Source organism: Bos taurus, chromosome 11 (assembly GCF_002263795.3).
Source record: "Bos taurus isolate L1 Dominette 01449 registration number 42190680 breed Hereford chromosome 11, ARS-UCD2.0, whole genome shotgun sequence".
Classification (NCBI taxonomy): domain Eukaryota; kingdom Metazoa; phylum Chordata; class Mammalia; order Artiodactyla; family Bovidae; genus Bos; species Bos taurus.
Window position 1 is genome coordinate 98999094 of NC_037338.1, and position 19027 is coordinate 99018120.

A 19027-nucleotide genomic window follows, 5' to 3' on the forward strand; every position below is an offset into this window, starting at 1 on the left:
GGTGGGGGGAGGAATCTAGAGCCCAGCTAGATGTTGATCCAGGGTGGTCTGGATCCTATTCAGCCAGATGGACCCAAACATTTTTTTCTAGGCATTACTCCAAGAGTGAGACCTTAGGCCCCATAGAATAGCAGCTTCAGTCTTGAGTGGGTACCAAAATCACCTGAAAGGCTTGTTGGTTTGTTTAACTTGAACTCCCAGAGGTTCTGATTCAGCGGGTATGGAGAGGTGCGGCTGCTGCTCAGTTGCTCAGTCGTGTCCAACTCTGAGACCCCTTGGACTGTAGTAGCCTGCCAGGCTCCTCTGTCCATGGGATTTTCCCTGCAAGAATACTGGATTGGGTTGCCATTTCCTCCTCCAGGGGTTCTTCCCGACCCAGGGATGGAACTGGCATCTCCCGAGTCTCCTGCATTCTTTACTGCTGAGCTACCAGGGAAGCCCAGGTATGGGGCGTGCATGCATGTTCAGTCACTTCAGTCGTGTCTGACTCTCTGTGACCCCATGGACCATGGCCCGCCAGGCTCCTCTGTCCATGGGATTCTCCAGGCAAGAATACTGGAGTGGGTTGCCATTTCCTTCTCCAGTGATAAAGTATGAAGTAAGTGAAGTGAAGTCGCTCAGTCATGTCCAACTCTTTGCGACCCCATGGACTGTAGCCTACCAGGCTCCTCTGCCCATGGGATTTTCCAGGCAAGAGTACTGGAGTGGGTTGCCATTTCCTTCTCCACAGGTATGGGGAGGGAACTAGAAATTTGCATTTCTAAGTTTCCAGGCGAGGCTGATGCTGGCTGGTCCAAGGACCATGCTTGAAGAATCACTGCTTTAGAGTTTCTGAGTTTGATGTCATATTACCTTTGCAGAGTATGTCCTATTTTTATAAGGCAAAAAAAAAAAAAAAAAATATATATATATATATATATATGAGTGTCAGTAGGCAGTAGGGGTACAGGCGCTTGATCAGCCCACCCTAGTCAGTAACATCATATTTCTATCGAGAGCCTACCCAATGCTGGGCTAGCCCTGCTGTAGGGCTGGGATAAGTAGTGAGGAAGGCAGACGGGTCCTTGCCTCAGCACTCACAGCCAGGCAGGTCTGGCGTGTGATCTTTCCACCTGCAGGTCTGATAAAAGGCAGCTCACAACAAGGTCCAGAGCAGAACCTGGTTTCACATTCTACTGCCCCTGCGTAGATCTTCCTCATTCAGTCCCAGCCCACATCACACCCTGTGAGTCACCTGACTCCTCCCTCCATTTCTCACATCTAATCACTTATACATCTCAGCCCTGCCCATCATCAGCTCTCCTGGTAACATGCTTTCCCGGGCTTCCATCTTTGCCCCCAGAGTCCACCCTCTGAGCTGCAGCCAAAGCGATCTTTTTAAGACAAACCATGTTACTCCTCTGCTTACACTCTCCAGTGTCTTCCTATTGCACTTAAAAAAAAAAAATCCAAAATCCCACCATAGCTTTAAGACCCTAAGTGGTCCTCACCTCTTACCACACTCCCCTTGCTCACCTTGCACCGACTGCCCTGGCCTCCTGGCTTGTTCCCACCACAGGGCCTTGGCCCCATGTCCATATGCAACAACTTCTCCCAGATCTCCTCGTGGCTGGCTCCCCTTATGCTCCAGAACGTCTTCACTGACCTGTCTATTCAGTGTTGCCTCCACCCTCGGATACTGTCTGTTCTCGTTAACTTGTTTTACTTCGTTCGTAGCATTTACTGTTCTCTGAAGTTATTTATTCATTTGTCAGTTTGCTTGTTTCCTGTCTGTCTTCCCTCATCGGAATGTGAGCACCCTAGGAACAGAGACCGAACCTCTGTATCCCCAGTACCTAGAATTCTACCTGCATATGACTTGTGCTCGGTAAATATTTGCTGAGCAAACGGGACTAATAAGATGTAATGCAGCGGTAGGTCCCCAACATGACATCCGGAAAGGCTTTCCAGAGGGCTTGGAAGAGTTGACCAGAAAGAGAAAGACCAGTTCAAGCAGAGGAATTAAAAAAGAGACAGAGAGAATATGGGAAGGTCTTAAAGCACGGAGTGTTCTGGAACCTGTACATAGTCCAGTTTGGCTGGGGCAGGAGATAGGGGAGAGGAAGTCAGGGAAGATGGAGAAGCATCAGGCAGTCCACGAAGGGTCTCCTTGTTCCTGGAGGAATCTGAGCTCTATGCTGAGGGCATTGGCCGCCCCCAGTGGGTGGAACATCATGCCGTTTAGAAAGGACCACTGAGGGAATTCCCTGGTGGTCCAGTGGTTAGGACTTGGCTCTTTCACTGCAGAGCGAGGGGCCCAGGTTCCATCCTTGGTTGGGGAACAAAGATCCCTCATGTGAAGCCACTCAGTCGTGTCTGACTCTTTTTGACCCCATGGACTGTGCCCACTAGGCTCCTCTGTCTATGGGATTATACTGGACAATTATACTGGAGTGGGTTGCCATTCCCTTCTCCAGGGGATCTTCCCGACCCAGGGATTGAACCTGGCTCTCCTGCATTGCAGGCAGATTCTTTACTGTCTAAGCCACCAGGGAAGCCTCTCATGCTGTGCGGTGTGGCCAAATTAAAAAAAAAGAAAAAGAAAGGACCACTCAGTGCAGAACGGTTTCCAGGGAGAAGGCCTAGGGTAGGGGTGTGAGTACTGGGAGGTGCAGTGGCCTGGGGGAGTGGTGCTGATGCTCTGAGCCACAGGAGTGACCGCGTGCAGGAGACACTGAGGTGGTCTGGCCATGATGAGTGTGGAGTGGGCGGAGAGAGAGGCACTTATCATCATGTCCCCAAGCTGGAGGGAGGCCACTGGAGTGGGAGCTGGTTTGGAGGAAAGACTGGAGTTCTATTTTAGACAGATGGGTCCTGGTAGGAAGTGGAGAAGGCAATGGCAACCGACTCCAGTACTCTTGCCTGGAGAATCCCATGGACTTGGGAGCCTGGTAGGCTGCAGTCCGTGGGGTCGCTAAGAGTTGGATACGACTGAGTGACTTCACTTTCACTTTTCACTTTCATGCATTGGAGAAGGAAATGTCAACCCACTCCAGTGTTCTTGCCTGGAGAATCCCAGGGATTGGGGAGCCTGGTGGGCTGCCGTCTATGGGGTCACACAGAGTCGGACATGACTGAAGCGACTTAGCAGCAGCAGCAGCAGCAGCAGGAAGGGGAGATACATGTCAGTTTTGCAGAAAGAAGGAGTGGTGTATGAGGTCAGGCATCAGAGGGAGCCTTCTTGGATGAGGAGGAATTCCACTGGGGGAGGGGCCAGGAGGATGCAGGTCTTGGCAGCAGCAGTTTGGCTGGAGAAGACTTGGTGTGTGTCAAGCAGGGAATGAAGGTGGAGAAGTGAGACCAGAAGCAAAGCATGGGTCACACCCCCTTTTCCAGAGGTTTGGAGGAAAGGAGAGAGATAGGGCTGCCACTGGGGGCCAGCAGGCAGCTGACTGTATTCATATTTTAAGTTGGGGGAGCTTTAAGTCCTTTGGAACGTTGAAGGAAGGATCCAGAAGAGAGGAGTGTTGGTAATCTAGGAAGGGCAAAGGGATGGCTTTTTTTTGGAGTCCAAGGATGGTTCTGAGACAGGGGTGCTCTTCCGTGATAACAGGTGGTGAGAGAAGAGACTGGTTTGGCGGCAGGGGGTGGAAGGTTTGGAAACTGGAAATGAGAGTTCACAGGTGATGGTTTCTCTCTCTCTCTTTTATTTAAAAAGAATTATTATTATTTTTTTGGATCATTGTTGCCGCATGGGCTTTTTCTCTCGTTGCAGTGAGCAGGGGCTCCTCTCTAGTTGCGGTGTACGGGCTTCTCATTGCAGTGGCTTCTCTAGTTGCGGAGCACGGGCTCTAGGGCGTGCGGGCTTTGGTAGTTGCAGCTTGTGGGCTCCGCAGTTGTTGCTCCCAGGCTCTGGAGCAGACTCCACAGTTGTGGCGCAAGGGCTTAGTTGGTCTGTGGCACGTGGGATCTTCCCAGATCAGGGATCGAACCTATGTCTCCTGCATAGGCAGGAGGGTTCTTTACCACTGAGCCACCAGGGAGGCCCCCCTTACTCTCTGAAAGATATTTATTTGGCTGCCTGGGGCCTTAGCTGCGACAGACACGCAGGCTCTTTGTTGTGGCTAGTTTTCTTTGTAGACCTAGTTTTGCCTGGAGGCACGTGGGATCCTAGACTCCCACTAGGAATCAAGCCCAGGTCCCCTGCATTGGAAGGCAGACTGGTAACTCTGGACCACCAGGAAGTCCAAGGTGATGGCTTCTCTTTTCTCCAAGAAGGGCAGGGAGATTTTCACTGGGGTAGGGAGAGGAGAGTGAGGGCGTCAGAAGATCAAGCTGGTGAAATACCACTGGGGCGGCAGGGGGAGGGTGGGCAGGAGCCCAGGGAAACTGAATTGTTGGGCTCAGTGCAAGGCCAGTGGGGAGTGGAGATCGGGAGTGTGCCCCCAAAGGAAGATGGCTATAGGGTTTTTCCAGGGAGGAGTGATGGGGGGTACCTGGGGCAAGGGAGTTAGTGACTGGCTGCACCACTGTGGAAACTGGGAAGAGAGGTGAAGTTTGGAGGGGTCAGTGCACCGGGAGAAGAAGGACGACTTGAGGTGAGGGAAGAATCAGGAAGCCCCTGTGACTAGTAGCATAGGCAGAAGCTCTGGGATAACCCTGGGGTGGGTGAAGCAGGGGACGCTGCTTTGCTTTAGAAGAGAGTATCTTAGGGACTTCCCCTGGCAGTCCAGTGGTTGGCTCCTTGCTTCCAGTGCAGGGGGTGGTATGGTTTCCGTCCCTGGCTGAGGAACTAAGATTGCACACGCTTTGCAGTGCGGTTTGGCAGTGGGCTTCCCTTGTGGCTCAGCTGGTAAAGAATCCACTGGTCATGCGGGAGACCTGGGTTCGACCCCTGGGTTGGGAAGCTCCCCTGGAGAAGGGAAAGCCTGCTGCTGCTGCTGCTAAGTCGCTTCAGTCGTGTCTGACTCTGTGCGACCCCATAGACGGCAGCCCACCAGGCTCCCCCGTCTCTGGGATTCTCCAGGCAAGAACACTGGAGTGGGTTGCCATTTCCTTTTCCAATGCATGAAAGTGAAAAGTGAAAGTGAAGTCACTCAGTCGTATCCAACTCTTAGCAACCCCACGGACTGCAGCCTACCAAGCTCCTCCATCAGTATTCTGGCCTGCAGAATTCCATGGACTGTATAGTCCATGGGGTCGCAGAGTCGGACACGACTGAGCAACTTCCACTTCACTTCACTTCTAAGCCACCTCGAAGTCACTCAAGTTGCGGGTGGGGATAGAAAGAAGCAACCATGCAAGGGGAGGGACTCATTTACCCATGATGTTTTGGGGAAGGGACCACAGGCCTTCCATCGTGGGGCCACCTGGGTGAGGGGCTGAATGGAAGGAGAGCCTGTCTTCCAGCCCCAGGAATTCTTCTCCCCTGCCAGGCTCCATGCATAGAATTAAAGTGCATTCACACACTCAAGGAATCCTTGCTAGATGGGCGCTATTACAGCCCAATTCTACGCAGGAGGCCCTGAGGCTCAGGAGAAAAGTGACCTACCTGCCTGAGGTCGGTGGCAAAGGAGCTAGACCCCACCACTGGTGCCTCCAGGGCCCTCCTTTTCCCTAAGAGAGGCTGGAGACTCAGCAGAGGCCTCAGGACCCCGACTCTGACCAGACACCGGAGTCACCCTGCTTTGGAGGGGGGGTCTGGGACACCATGAGGGGGCCGTGTGGTGCCCCTTGTTCTACACTCAGTCTAAGAGCAGGCTTTGCTCTCCTAAAGGCCCGGAGCGGTGCTGGTGCTGGCGACGGAGGCGAGGACGATGACGAGCGGGAGACGCCAGGCTCGGACCGCGGCAGGATGGCACGCCCAGGTCAGGGGGACCACCCCACCTCCCCTCACCCCTTCGCGGGTCTGGCTCTGCGAAGTTCTGTCTGGACCCGCTAGAGGGCGCCCGGGGGCGGGGCGGCCGAGGGGCCGGGAGCCCGGGAACCCGGGAAAGGGCCGTGGCGGTGTCGCCGGGTCCGCACGCAGCTCAGGTCCGAGGGTCGGACGGATGGCCAGGCAGTACGGATTCAGGGGCGTTGAAGGAATCTGTGAAGCCGGATTCCGGGGATTGCACGCCTCAGAGGGGAGTCGTAGTCGAGTATTCTGAGACGCCACGGAGGGCTCGGAAGCCGTCGCCCCACGACTCTCCAGCTGGGAAGAGGCTGCTCCCGGATCGCGTCTGGGGCGGGTGTCCGGGCCCTGGTCCTGCGATGCCCCGGGCCGAGAAGAGGACATCTGAGAATCTATGGATAGGGATGGGGAGGGGAGTGGGAGCCCATTCTTGGGAGGGGGTAGTACATCCCCCCACCCCACTCCTAGCCCGCCTCGGCCCCGCCCTGGGCCCAGGCCCCGCCCCGGGCCCCGCCCCGGGCCCAGCGGCACCGCCCACTCCCCTCGGCGCGGCCGGGAGCCCCGGGGGCCGCCGCCGCCGCCGCCGCCGCCCGAGCGCCCGCCATGCGCGCTGCCCCCGCCGCCCCGCTGCTCCAGCTGCTGCTCCTGCTGGGGCCGCGGCCCGAGGCTGCGGGAGTCGCGGAGCCGCCGCTGCCCACTGTGGTCCTTGCCATCTTGGCCCGCAATGCCGAGCACTCACTGCCTCACTACCTGGGTGCGCTGGAGCGGCTGGACTACCCCAGGGCCAGGCTGGCCCTCTGGTGAGATAGACCCTGGCGTTGGCACCCACTGGGCATCTACCCCCCCAACCCCACCACCGACAGCCTGGGCTCCAGCTGGCCCCATCTGCTCCCTGCCCAGACACCACCCAGACAGGCCCCTCCCCTCGCAGACAGGCCCTCCAGCAACCCGAGCCCCCTGGCGGGTCCCCTTGTCCCCTTGGCCCTGCAGACTGACCTTGGAGGCCTTGGGTTGGCACAGGGACCCCCATCCCTCATTCTGGCCTCTGCTCCTCCTTCAGGACCTCCTCTAGGTGTAAGTTGGGCCCAGCCCCTCTTGCTCCAGCCCACCAGAGCTGAAACTTAAGCCTTGGGACCTGGGGTTGGCCTGACAGAGTGGAGCCAACAGGAGCAGCTGGCGTCCCCTGGGGCCCTATGTAGCAGAGTTCAGCAGGCCTGGGAGTTCCTGGGGAGCCCGTAGGGGTGCTCTCAGCCCTGGGCTCCATGCTGCTCTTTGGGGGGATAGTGTCACACCCGCTTCCCCTTCCCCAGGCTGGTTCCAGCCTCTCTCAGAAGAGGGGCTGAGTCCTGCTGGCCAAGGGCAAAGCCCCTTCCTGCCATCTCTCCCCCTAGGTGTCCCCACAGGGCCCTGGAATTAGAGGCCACAGTCTGTGGAAGCCAGAACAGGGAGGAGTCCCAAGCTGAGGCTGGGGATAAACTGAGAGAAGTGACCAAACTACCCTCCTCAACTCACCAGAATTGGGCTGGGGGTGGAGTTGTGGCCTGGGGAGGCCGCCCACAATTGCCAGTCCAGGAGTTTAGTCAGTTCCCACCCCCAAAAGACTTGACACGTAGTTAGTCTTCAGTTCTGGAGACTTGGCTTAAAGGGGCAGCATCACCGAAAACCTGGGCTCTTGGCTAAGGCCCCCTCGCCCAGCTCTGTCATGAGAGCTCCTTCGGAGAGGCTGTGCTAGGTGACCTTGGAGCTCAGGCCCATCAGATCTTCTCAGGGATGCTCAGAGTGTGGTTTGGTCCTTATTACAACTTCCTGGTGGAGGGAAGCAGCAGCTCCTCTGTCCAGTCCTGACTCAGAGAGGGGAGAGGACTAACCTGAGGTCACACAGCAGGGAAGGAAGAAAACCAGGGAATATGGCAGGTGTGTTCCTCAAAGTTGAGGTTCTTCTCATCTTTCAAAATGTATTTGAGTGGCTGCAGACAGCCTCCTGGGGAGCATGTGCAGCCTGTTGCCTATCCAGGTTGCCTTAAGGAACCCTGGAGACAGCCCTTTCCAGTGGACATTCATGACTGGCAAGCTGTCCCCAAATCTAGGCTTCAGACTGGTAAGTGTGGCAAAAAGCCCCAGGACACAGTGGCCAGGGTCCACACTGGCCAAGTCGTAATGCCTGTCCATACCAAGCTTCTGAACAAGGAACATGTGACTGAGGCCCTCCGTAGGGCCAAGTTCAAGTTTCCTGGCCGCCAGTCGATCCACATCTCCAAGAAGTGGGGATTTACTAAGTTTAAGGCTGGTGAACTTGGAAACATGGTGGCAGAAAAACAGCTCATCCCGATGGCTCTGGGGTCAAAGACATCCTTCCTTCTGGACAAATGGCAGGTCTTGCACTCATGAGAGCCTTGGCACTGTCCCCTCCTTACTCATGCCCACCAATAAATCCTAGTTGTCTGTACAAAAAAAAAAATGCATTTGAGTTCTGTCACCTCAGCCCCTGAGCTTGCCAGGATGGCTTTTAGTTACAGAGGGCGAACGTGAGCCCAGAGAGGGTCTGGACCTGCCTGGGGTCACACAGTGGAACACAGACCTATGATTGGGACCTGGCTGCCCACCTTCCTCTGTAGCACACCTACCTCCTCCACTTCCAGGAGAGGCCAGTCCTGCAGGGGTTGGTGCTCCGGGGTCAAGGCTGCCTCAGGGTTTGGTCCTTTGGTGGCTGTGCTATCCCTCCCCCACGCTTCTTCCTCTGTGTCCCCAGGTGTGCCACGGACCACAATGTGGACAACACTACAGCGATGCTGCGGGAGTGGCTGGCTGCTGTGGGCGATAACTATGCAGCTGTGGTCTGGAGGCCCGAGGGGGAGCCCAGGTGTGGCCTGAGGGCAAAGGTTCTGGGGAAGATGGGCAACAGGTGCAGCCCAGAGAGGGAAAGGGACAGTTCCGAGTCACAGCCTCCAGGCCAGGGCTCTGACTACACGCGCCTCCCCCATGGAACATCTAATCTCTTTACCACCTCAGGTCCTACCCAGATGAAGAGGGCCCTAAGCACTGGACCAAAGAAAGGCATCAGTTCCTGATGGAGCTGAAACAGGAGGCGCTGACCTTTGCCAGGGACTGGGGGGCAGACTATATCCTGGTAAGAAAGCCTGGCCTACAATCGGGCTCCCCACAGGTGGTGGCACCTGTCTTTGACAGAAATCTGGGTGGAATTTAACCATCTGTAGCCTGGACCCTTCAGCTAGCAACCTGGATCAAAATCCAGATCAAGTATTGAACTGGGATCCCTTTGCTTGAGCTCAGACTCTGTACTAAGCCTGGATCCCTGAGACAGACAGAGCTCAAGGTGTACACTGAGACTCAATCCCAGAGTATAGCGTATAACTCAGTCTCAGAGTGTAGAGCCCAGAGTATTATCTGAGCCTAGTTCCCTGGACCAAAGATCAGGGTTGTTGTTGTTCAGTCTGCTAAGGCTAAGTCATGTCTGACTCTTTGCGACCCCATGGACTGCAGCACGCCAGGCTTCCCCTATTCAGAGGAGATCTGAGTAGGTCTTTGAATTTCCTTCCTAAGGCTTCAGATAAAGTTCTTAGATCAGCAACTCAGGCATAAAATCTCTGGAGCCAGTCCCTGAGCCAGTGCTCCAGACTAGATCCTTGGTCCAGAAACAGATCTTCTGGTTTATAGGTTAGATCTCTCTGAGGGAACCCCATTGGATTGTGGGAGTTATCCTGGGTCCCTGGATATCTGGAGGGATCCCACTCGGTGAATCCTTGGGATGCTGCTGCCCAGACAAGAATGAGGCCTGTGACATCCGCCTCCCCACAGTTTGCAGACACAGACAACATTCTGACCAACAACCAGACGCTGCGGCTTCTGATCGAGCCGGGGCTGCCCGTGGTGGCCCCGATGCTGGACTCTCAGACCTACTACTCCAATTTCTGGTGTGGAATCACCCCCCAGGTATGGCCGGGGACCCAGGCCTCGGGAGGCTTGAGGTCTGGGAGGAGGGACGTGGAGGGTAGCAAGCCCCAGCTGGGGAGCGGTGTGCTGGGGATGGAGAGGTGCCCTCTCACCGCCCGGGGCCACGCCTTCCCCAGGGCTACTACCGCCGCACTGCCGACTACTTTCCCACCAAGAACCGCCAGCGCCGGGGCTGCTTCCGTGTCCCCATGGTCCACTCCACCTTCCTGGTATCCCTGCGGGCTGAGGGGACGGGCCAGCTGGCCTTCTACCCACCTCACCCCAACTATACCTGGCCCTTCGACGACATCATCGTCTTTGCCTACGCCTGTCAGGCTGCTGGTAAGGTCAGCTTTTGTTGAGCCTTTTTTCGAGGTCTCTGGGCCTTTGCACATGCTGTTCCCTCTGCTCTGCACGCCCTTCCCCACTCCACAGTTTATCTTGCTAATTCCTAATTGTCCTTCGGGTTGTAGGCTTTCTCGGGCCCACTGCCCCAGTAGGTTAGATGTCCTTCTGGCTGTGCCCACCATGGCACTTGCATGTATTCCTTCATTAGGCAAATATTCATGGGACACCTACCAGTGCCAGGAGAAGGCAATGGCACCCCACTCCAGTACTCTTGCCTGGAAAATCCCATGGACAGAGGAGCCTAGAAGGCTGCAGTCCATGGAATCGCGGAGGGTCAGACACGACTGAATGACTTCACTTTCACTTTTCACTTACATGCATTGGAGAAGGAAATGGCAACCCACTCCAGTGTTCTTGCCTGGAGAATCCCAGGGACGGGGGAGCCTGGTGGGCTGCCATCTGTTGGTTCGCACAGAGTCGGACACGACTGAAGCGACTTAGCAACAGCAGCAACCAGTGCCAAGGGCTTCCCAGGTGGCACTAGTGGTAAAGAACCCGCCTGCCAATGCAGGAGATGTAAGAGACACAGATTCGATCCCTGAGTCGGGAAGATCCCCTGGAGGAGGGCATGGCCACCCATTCCAATATTCTTGCCTGGAGAATCCCAAGGACAGAAGAGCCTGGTGGGCTAAAGTCCATAGGGGTGTAAAGAGTCGGACACGACTGACCAACTTAACACGCATGCACCAGGTGCCAGGCACCAGGGAGACAGTGGTGATAAAATCAGGTGGTCCTGGACTTCCTGGATCCTCCAGTCCAGTCAACCAAAGGATCACACAAATCAGTGTCAATCACAATGACAGGAAGAAGAGCTTCTTGATCATAGGCATTCTGGGAGCTTAGACTGGAGTTGACTTGGTCTCCAAGGAAGGCTTCCTGGAGGATGTAATCACTGGGACTGAGATCTGAAGTATGGGCGGGCGTTAACAAGGCAAACAGAGCAAGATGGAGCATTTCAAGCAACGGGACCAGCAGATGCAAAGGCCCTGTGGTGGCCCGGGACATAAAAAGGCAGGCAGCTAGAGCACAAAGAGGGGGCATAGTGCAGGCTGAGGCAGGAAAGGTGGGCAGGGGCCAGCTTGTGGGGACTTGATGGGCAAGCATCTGGCCATCAGCCTGTGAGTGTCAGGCAGCCATCAGAGAATCATCCAATTGGACTTGAACACTGAAAAAAGAATCCTTCTGCTGCGGGTGTTATTTTTAAGATGAAAGTTACAAGGAAGTGTTTGGGTTTGGGGAATTCCCTGGTGGTCCAGTGGTTAGGACTCTATGCTTTCACTGTCGAGGGCACAGGTTCAGGCTCTGGTCAGGGAATTAAGATCCCGCAAGCCACGCAGCATGGCCAAAAAAAAAAAAAAGAAAAGAAATGTTTGGATGTTTGGGTTTGGATCGGATAAACCACAGTCCTGGGAAGAACTGAAGTTGAGAGCAAGACGGAGATGCTGCTGTTGGCATAAGAACCTGGAGAAGGCGGCAGAGAATGTGGCTCACGGTGTGAGCTCATGGGTGGCGAGAACATGAAGGCTGTCCAGTGGGTGGGGAACTTTGCTCAGGGTCAAGGTGAATCAGAAGTGACGATTCAGTCAGGAAATGCTGCACCTGGGCAAGCAGTGTGTGAGGACTGGCCAGGGAGAAGCGTGTCGTCATCATCATTTTGTGCACCAAGAGGTGACGTCTACAGTGCAAACGTGCAGGAAGAAAAAAGATCTTACCAAGTGCAAAACGTGAGTGAAGGTGAAACAAATACATGGACGAAAAATGAGAAGCAGCACGGATATTTTCTTTTTTTCCTTTTTCTTGCCACACTGGACGGCTCTTGTGAGATCTTACTTCCTCAACCAGGGACTGAACCCAGGCCACGACAGTGAAAGCACAGAACCCTCACCACTAGGCCGCCAGGGAACTCCCTGTTTCCTTATTTTTTCATTCCTGCCTCTACTTGGGGCTCAGCTGGTAAAGAATCTGCCTGCAGTGTGGGAGACCTGGGTTCGAGCCCTGGGTTGGGAAGATCCCCTGGAGAAGGGAAAGGCTGCTCACTCCAGAATTCCATGGACTCTTGGAGTGGCAAAGAGTTGGACACGACTGAGCAACTTTGTTTGTTCACCTCTACTTGAGTGTCAGCCGCTGTGTACTGGTCAGTGGTTCAAAGGAATTTAGTGAATGATTTTGTAAAGTTTTTTATTTATATGCAGATATGCAATTTTTTTTTTTTTTTTTTAGCATCATATGTTTATTTATTTTTTGGCTGCATTGGGTCTTAGTTTTGGCTTGCGGGATCTTTTGTTGCAGCGTATGGGCTTAGTTGCCTCACGGCATTTGGGATCTAGTTCCCCAACCAGGGATCAAACCTGCATCCCCTGCACCGGAGGGTGGATTCCCAACCACTGGACAACCGAGGAAGTCCTGCGAACGGGGATTTTGTCTCCATCATTCGTGCTTCCAGCCCCTACACTCTGCCGGGCTGTGTACTCAGTGCTGGGCCTGGAGTTGACTTTTCAACAGACACCGTGTTATGAGCAAGCTCCGGGATGGACAGGGAGGCCTGGCGTGCTGCAGTCCATGGGGTTGCAAAGAGCTGGACACGACTGAGCGACTGAACTGAACAGACTGACTGACCGACTGACCTGCCCCGGAGGATTCACAGTCTGTAGAACACAAAGGCTAAATAAATGATTATAATAAAGATTACAAACACTGAAGGAATTAAAAAAAAGACCACTCTGGTTGCCAGGTGCAGGACAGCGTGGCAGGGGCCGGAGAGGGGGAGGGGTTAAGTGTAGGGATCTGGGCCAGAGGTGATGGTGCTGGATTGGGTGAGTGGGATGGGTAGAGGCGGGCGAGATTTAGAGGGTGGAGCAAGGCCCCATGGCATCGGGTGCCCATAGCCAGATGGGAGTTTGACCTGCTTCTTCCTCACTTTAATCCTCTGAGGGCAGGGATGGTCTGTCTTGCTCACCACCATCACCCCTGCCCCCAGCTGGTGCCCTGGAGACATCTGTTGGATGAACATATACCATCCCGGCAGAAAGGTCCCTAAGATGTTGTTTGAGCCAAGCCCTATCTCCCTCCAACCCCACAGATGGGGACACAGGGTCCCAGAGAGGACTCCCGTGGTGGGTACCGGTAGGACTGGGGCCCACACCTGCCGTCTGGGTTCCGAGAGCCCCGCCCTGCAGCCCAGCACTCGCTCGGCCTCTCTCCGCAGGGGTCGCAGTCCACGTGTGCAACGAGCAGCGTTACGGGTACCTGAATGTGCCCGTGAAATCCCACCAGGGGCTGGAGGACGAGAGAGTCAACTTCATCCACCTGATCCTGGAAGCGCTGGGTGAGGCTGCCAGCCAGTGTTGTCCCTCCTCCCCATCACTCCCCGCCCCTCCCACGGGCCCCTTCTCCTTGGCCCCGGACCTGGCTGGGCAGCGGGCAGGGCTGGTGTCACAACTTCCCCTTCAAATCATTCCCTGACTCCGGGCAAGTCACCTTCCCCGCTGAGCTTCAGTCTGCCCCTCCGAACAGCAGAGGCAGGTGGAGTCTGTAATCTGCTGGGCATCCTGCCAAGGGGGCGGGAATGAGGGGGGCCTGGGACGCCAGGGTGCCACTGACTCTAGCCAGTGGGGACTCGTGACAGTGGGCTTTCCTCTGCAGTGGATGGGCCCCCGATGTGGGCCTCGGCTCATGTGTCCCGGCCCCCAAAGAGGCCCAGCAAGATGGGGTTTGATGAGGTGAGTCCTCCCGGCCTGCAGGACTGGGGTCAGGAGGCGGGCTCTCCCCTCCACCCTCAGCCTCCTCCTGCCCCCTTGCCTCCTCCAGGTGTTTGTCATCAGCCTGGCCCGCCGGCCCGACCGCCGAGAGCGCATGCTGACTTCACTCTGGGAGATGGAGATCTCTGGGCGGGTGGTGGACGCTGTGGATGGCCGGTGAGGCTTCCGGGACGGGGACAGGGCCCTGTGCAGTGCAGGGGGCCCAGGGTGGCCCGTCGGGGCTCCCTGGGGGTGGGAAAAGCAGATGATGGGTTTAGTTTCCTGTTCCAAGGAGTATTCAAAGAGAGCCTGAGTCATTGTGTCTCGGGGAGCCCAGGGCAGACAGAACAGGACAGGGGCCTTTCCTCAGCCCACCTGAGGGAGGAGGGTGCAGTGGTTAAGGCCCGGGGTCTGGAGCTCCTGGGCCTGGTCACCAGCTGTGTGGCCTCCGGCAAGTCCTCCCATCTGTCAGCCCTGCTGCGGAAATGGCGAGGAGCTGCCTTCCTCTTAGGGGCTTATAAGGGTTTAGTGAAGATTTCTCCAGGCCCTGACACACTGTAAGTATCCCAGAGGTTAATGGGGTCTTCATTCTGATTATCAGGGCTCTTCCTTTCCCTCCTGAACCTAGATCTCTGATGGGTGGGGTGTGGGAGCAGGCCGCTCACGGCCCTCCATGTCCACCGCTGCTGGCTGCATGTGCTCGTCTGCTGGACCACGGGATGTCCAGCCTTTGCTTGGGCCCCTGCCTGAGAAGTGTCTGCCCTTCATCCTGGGTGTCTCCTCCTCAGACTGCCCGGCTCCCCTTAAGATGACCCACCCCACCCAAGGCAGCTCCAGCCCCCTGGTCCAGTCATGATGACTTCAGACCGCATGAGGCAGTAATCAGGCCTCCTCCCTCCCAACTGGGAATCTCTGGTAGTTCAGCAATAAAGAATCCGCCTGCAATACAGGAGACCGCTTGCAGTACATGAGTCTTGGGTTTGATCCCTGGGTCAGGAAGATCCCCTGGAGAAGGAAGTGGCAACCCACTCCATATTCTTGCCTGGGAAATCCCATGGACAGAGGAGCCTGGGCAAGCTACAGTCCAGGGGGTCGCCAAGAGTGGGACATAACTTAGCAACTAAGCCACCACCACCGCCACCTCCTTCAAACCAGACTCCAGTGTGACGGTCCCCAACTTGCCCAGTGCAGGCGGCCCTGGGTGGGTCTCTGGCGGGCACCCCTGACCCTGTGACACCGTCTCCCTCAGGATGCTCAATAGCAGTGTCATGAGGACCCTCGGCGTGGACCTGCTTCCCGGCTACCAGGACCCCTACTCGGGCCGCACGCTGACCAAGGGCGAGGTGGGCTGCTTCCTCAGCCACTACTCCATCTGGGAGGAGGTGAGGACCCTGCCCCCTCGGCCCACACCCTTGGGGAAAGCAGGGCACCCCCTCCCACTCATGGCTCCATGCCAGCACTCATGTAACTGGTGGGTGGCGGAGCATACTCATGAAGACCTGGGCGGCAGCTGTCAGCCTCCTGTGGGCGCGAGCCTTACTGTGCTGAGCCCGCGGTATGCACTGAGCGCCGGCTGTGTGCTGGGACGGCCTCTGCTCCAGGAACACAGAGGCGAACGCGAAGAATGCAGCCGCGCCCTCCTGGGGCAGAGGGACCAGAGCAGGGCGCACAAATGGAGAAAGAACTGTTTACCCTGGTCCAGGGAGGTACCGGCTGTGTGAGGGTGTGGACAGGCCTGGCCTCCTGGCCTCCGGTGGGGTCGGCGTGGGCCTCACTGTTGACGGGCAGGGAGAGGAGCCTTCTCAGCAGAGGAAGGCAGTGCAGGCCCAAACCCCTTGGCCAGGCAGCCTCGGCCTGAGGCTGGGGTGGGAGTGCCCAGGAGAGGTCACTGCTTGGACTTGGCCCGAGAGGACCAGGGACAGGACCTCCGAGGGGCGCCCTCTCCAGAAAGTGAAGCATAGACACCTTCCTTGTTTTCATTTTCTACTGTTGCTGAAATACGTTGCGTGTGAGTTGCTATTTCTATTTTTCTGAACTGAATGCTGCCTCTGAATGGATCGAAGGGTCACCATTTATTGAGCTGATTTCATGCTCTTCTCATACCTCCAAAAATTACAGAAAGCATTTTTTTCTCAGGGTGCTGGAGGGCTAGGGTCTCTCCCCAACCCCAGCCCAGCCTCACTTCTTTGAGGAGGTGGAAGTGAGGCTCAGGAGGCGGAAATGAAGAGCCCGGCTCTGTAACGCATCAGATGCAGGCTCAGATCCCAGCTCGGCCACGTCCGGGCTGGGTGTCCTTGGACTATCATGGGGTCACTTCCCGGTGTTTCTGTCTCTCTCCTGCCTCCTGAGGGTCCCTGGAGACAAGCCCTGTGGCCCCTGAGATGAGGCTGTGCTCAGGACTGCAGCAAGGGTTCTGATTTCTCTCCTGATCTGCTTGGAGGGCAAGACTGGGAGCCTGAAGGCCCTTGAATACTAGAGCCAGGTGTTGGGGTTTCAATCCCCAGGCCATGGGAAGCCCCAGCAGGCTTTGGAGCAGCTGAGCGACATAGCCAGGGCTGAGCACTTGGCCTGTAACTGAAGCCAGGAGTGTCTGTCAGTGTCAGCCAGGTGGGAGGGGACGACAGCCCAGGTCTAAAGAGCCACCCTCCCACCCCCACCTTGTGCCTCAGGTCGTCACCCGGGGCCTGGCCCAGGTCGTGGTATTTGAGGACGATGTACGCTTTGAGAGCAATTTCAAGGGGCGGCTGGAGCAGCTGATGGAGGAGGTGGAGGCGGAGAAACTTCCTTGGGACTTGATGTAGGCAGCCCGGGGCCCCAGGGGCCAGGGAGAAGGGTGGGCCTCCCGGGGTCTGCCTTCTCCTGCAGGAAGCCCTGGCCAGCCCTCGCCCCGCCCTGGGCTTGGCTCTGTAGATGGAGTTGGGGACAGGGAGGACCCTGGGACATCAACAGTGATCCCTGGGACCCCTGGTGTCACCTGCAGCTACCTCGGCCGGAAGCAGGTGAACCCCGAGGAGGAGGCAGTTGTGGAGGGGCTGCCGCACCTGGTGGCGGCCGGCTACTCCTACTGGACACTGGCATACGTCCTGAGCCTGGCGGGTGCCCGCAAGCTGCTGGCCTCCCAGCCGCTGCGCCGAATGCTGCCTGTGGATGAGTTCCTGCCCATCATGTTTGACCAGCACCCCAAGTGAGCTGCAGGGCAGGGTCAGCCCATCCTCAGAGCCCACCTCAGCAGGTAGTAAGTCCCCTCACTGGGCAGCTGGGGAGACTGAGGCTGGCAGGGCTGAGCCACTTCCGGTCACCAAGGAAGAGCCCAGCTTAGCCTTGGCATCGGCCCCACCTCTATGTGAATCCTGTGATGCCCTGTGGTTTCCAGGCAAGCGATTTTTCTATTCGGCACCTCAGTTTCCCCATCCGGAAAATGGGGATAAGAGAAATGCCACCTCAGGATTAGATGGGAAGGGCGGTCAGGTGCTTTGGGGGTGAGGTGCCTGGCTCCAGGCTGGCATGGGTCTGGGGTGGGACAGTTCACCCCAGCCCCCCTGAGCCCCCCTCCCCACTCCCAGTGAGCAGTACAAGGCACACTTCTGGCCACGGGACCTGCAGGCCTTCTCAGCCCGGCCCCTGCTCGCAGCCCCCACCCACTATGCGGGGGACTCCGAGTGGCTCAGCGACACCGAGACATCCTCGCCCTGGGACGATGACAGTGGCCGCCTCATCAGCTGGACTGGCTCCTACAAGACCCTGCGTGGCCCCCGCCTGGACCTGGCAGGCGGCAGCGGGCACAGCCTCCGTCCGCACCCCCGGGATGAGCTCTAGGTGAGGGCAGGGCCTCGGTCTTCTCTCCGCATCGATGGCTGATTCTTTTTGGGTCTCAATTCCGCTTCTCAGCGTTCTCCTCTCCTCTCTTTCTTTCCGTGGCTTTGCCTCTGTTTGTGTCTTTGTGTCTGCCTTTCTCTGTCTACCTGCTCTCTCTCTCTAAGCCCGTGTCCATCTCTCTGTCTCTACTATCTCTGTGTCTGCGTCTCTCTCCGTCTCTCTCTATCCAACTCTAATTTTTTTCTACTCCTCTTTCCTCTCCTGTCCCACCAGGGCTAGACGGTGACTCCAGAGGTGCGCCCGGGAGCAGACCACAGCTGTCCAGGGGGCACAGCAAGAGCCGCCCCCAGGAACCACAGACCCAGTAGAGACCTGGCTGTCCCCTTGGGCATGGCCTCTCTGCCCTCTGGACCTGTCTTCCATCAGGAGAAACCACTGAGATGGGTCCCCTTCCCCCAATGCCACATACCACAAGGACAGGGCTCATAGGCCCTCTTCCTTGCCAATCTGATTCAGGGCCTCGGGTGGAGTGAGGAAGGGAGGCCCCACCCCCCCAGCCTTCAGCGTCAAGCTGGGCAGACCCAGGAGGTGTGCCCCCGATGAGGACCCAGCTGCGGTGACCCCTCTGCCCCCTTCTACCTCGCCATCAGCTCCCTACCCAGCTTATCAGCTGGGTCTCACCTGCCACCCTCTTGCCTGGCCAGTGGGAAGTGCAGGGAGATGGGAGGAGGACCTAGCACACAGTAGGCCCTCAATAAAAGCTGGCTGGTGTTGCACTTTATACTTTTTAACTCCTGGCTGAGCCTCTTTGCATGTCCTAAAAGGGCTGGGAGGGGGGAGGCGTTCCCTATCTGTGGACAAGCAGGTGGAGAGACAGAGAGGAGAGGGCGGCCTCGGAGAGGAATCAGGTGATTTGGCATTGCCTCCTTAGCCTGCTCATTGGTAATGGGGCAGTGGGAGCAGAAGTACCTCTTGGGCTGGGTGGATAAGAAGGAGCTGGAGCTGGAGCCCAGCCCACAGCGAGTATGTACCCAGTGCGGCTGGTGTGGTCATCGCTGGGCTTGCCTTGCTGGCCAGGGTGGGCCCAGGCCAGACCCAGGGCCGCCGGGGCCCCGCTCCCTGCCTTTGGACATTCCCCTGTTTAGTTGGAACCCCTCTCCTGGGAGTGGCAGGGGAGGTCCAGGGCTCCCTTCCCGCCCTGACCAGTGTGGCCACCAGAGGGTGGCAGTTGGAGGAACCCGGA

At 57.0% G+C, this 19027-nt stretch overlaps 1 protein-coding gene and 1 pseudogene across 2 annotated transcripts; both read left to right on the forward strand.

Annotated features, from left to right (window-relative positions):
• Positions 1 to 5757: 5757 nt before the first annotated feature.
• On the forward strand, positions 5758 to 18565 carry CERCAM (cerebral endothelial cell adhesion molecule). 2 transcript variants are annotated; one of them, XM_024998623.2, is made up of 13 exons: positions 5758 to 5846; positions 8622 to 8732; positions 8882 to 8999; positions 9689 to 9823; positions 9961 to 10165; positions 13437 to 13556; positions 13874 to 13950; positions 14039 to 14145; positions 15218 to 15350; positions 16638 to 16765; positions 16949 to 17152; positions 17532 to 17784; positions 18058 to 18565. In XM_024998623.2, exons 2-12 carry the CDS (start codon positions 8659 to 8661, stop codon positions 17782 to 17784), a joined length of 1554 nt encoding a protein of 517 aa, XP_024854391.1. In that variant the 5' UTR covers positions 5758 to 5846; positions 8622 to 8658; the 3' UTR covers positions 18058 to 18565. The 2 variants fall into 2 exon arrangements, with proteins under 2 accessions (XP_024854391.1, NP_001095505.1); NM_001102035.1 differs by lacking the exon at positions 5758 to 5846 and adding an exon at positions 6464 to 6672.
• On the forward strand, positions 7820 to 7914 carry LOC112448915 (uncharacterized; annotated as a pseudogene).
• Positions 18566 to 19027: the final 462 nt, after the last annotated feature.

Bases quoted from the DNA above. Each gene is read 5' to 3' on its own strand.
- CERCAM (NM_001102035.1), top strand. From the start codon at position 6,476: ATGCGCGCTGCCCCCGCCGCCCCGCTGCTCCAGCTGCTGCTCCTGCTG. The intron at 9,000-9,688 runs GTAAGAAAGCCT...GCCTCCCCACAG, and splicing joins GGGGGGCAGACTATATCCTG to TTTGCAGACACAGACAACAT. The intron at 14,146-15,217 runs GTGAGGCTTCCG...CGTCTCCCTCAG, and splicing joins GTGGACGCTGTGGATGGCCG to GATGCTCAATAGCAGTGTCA.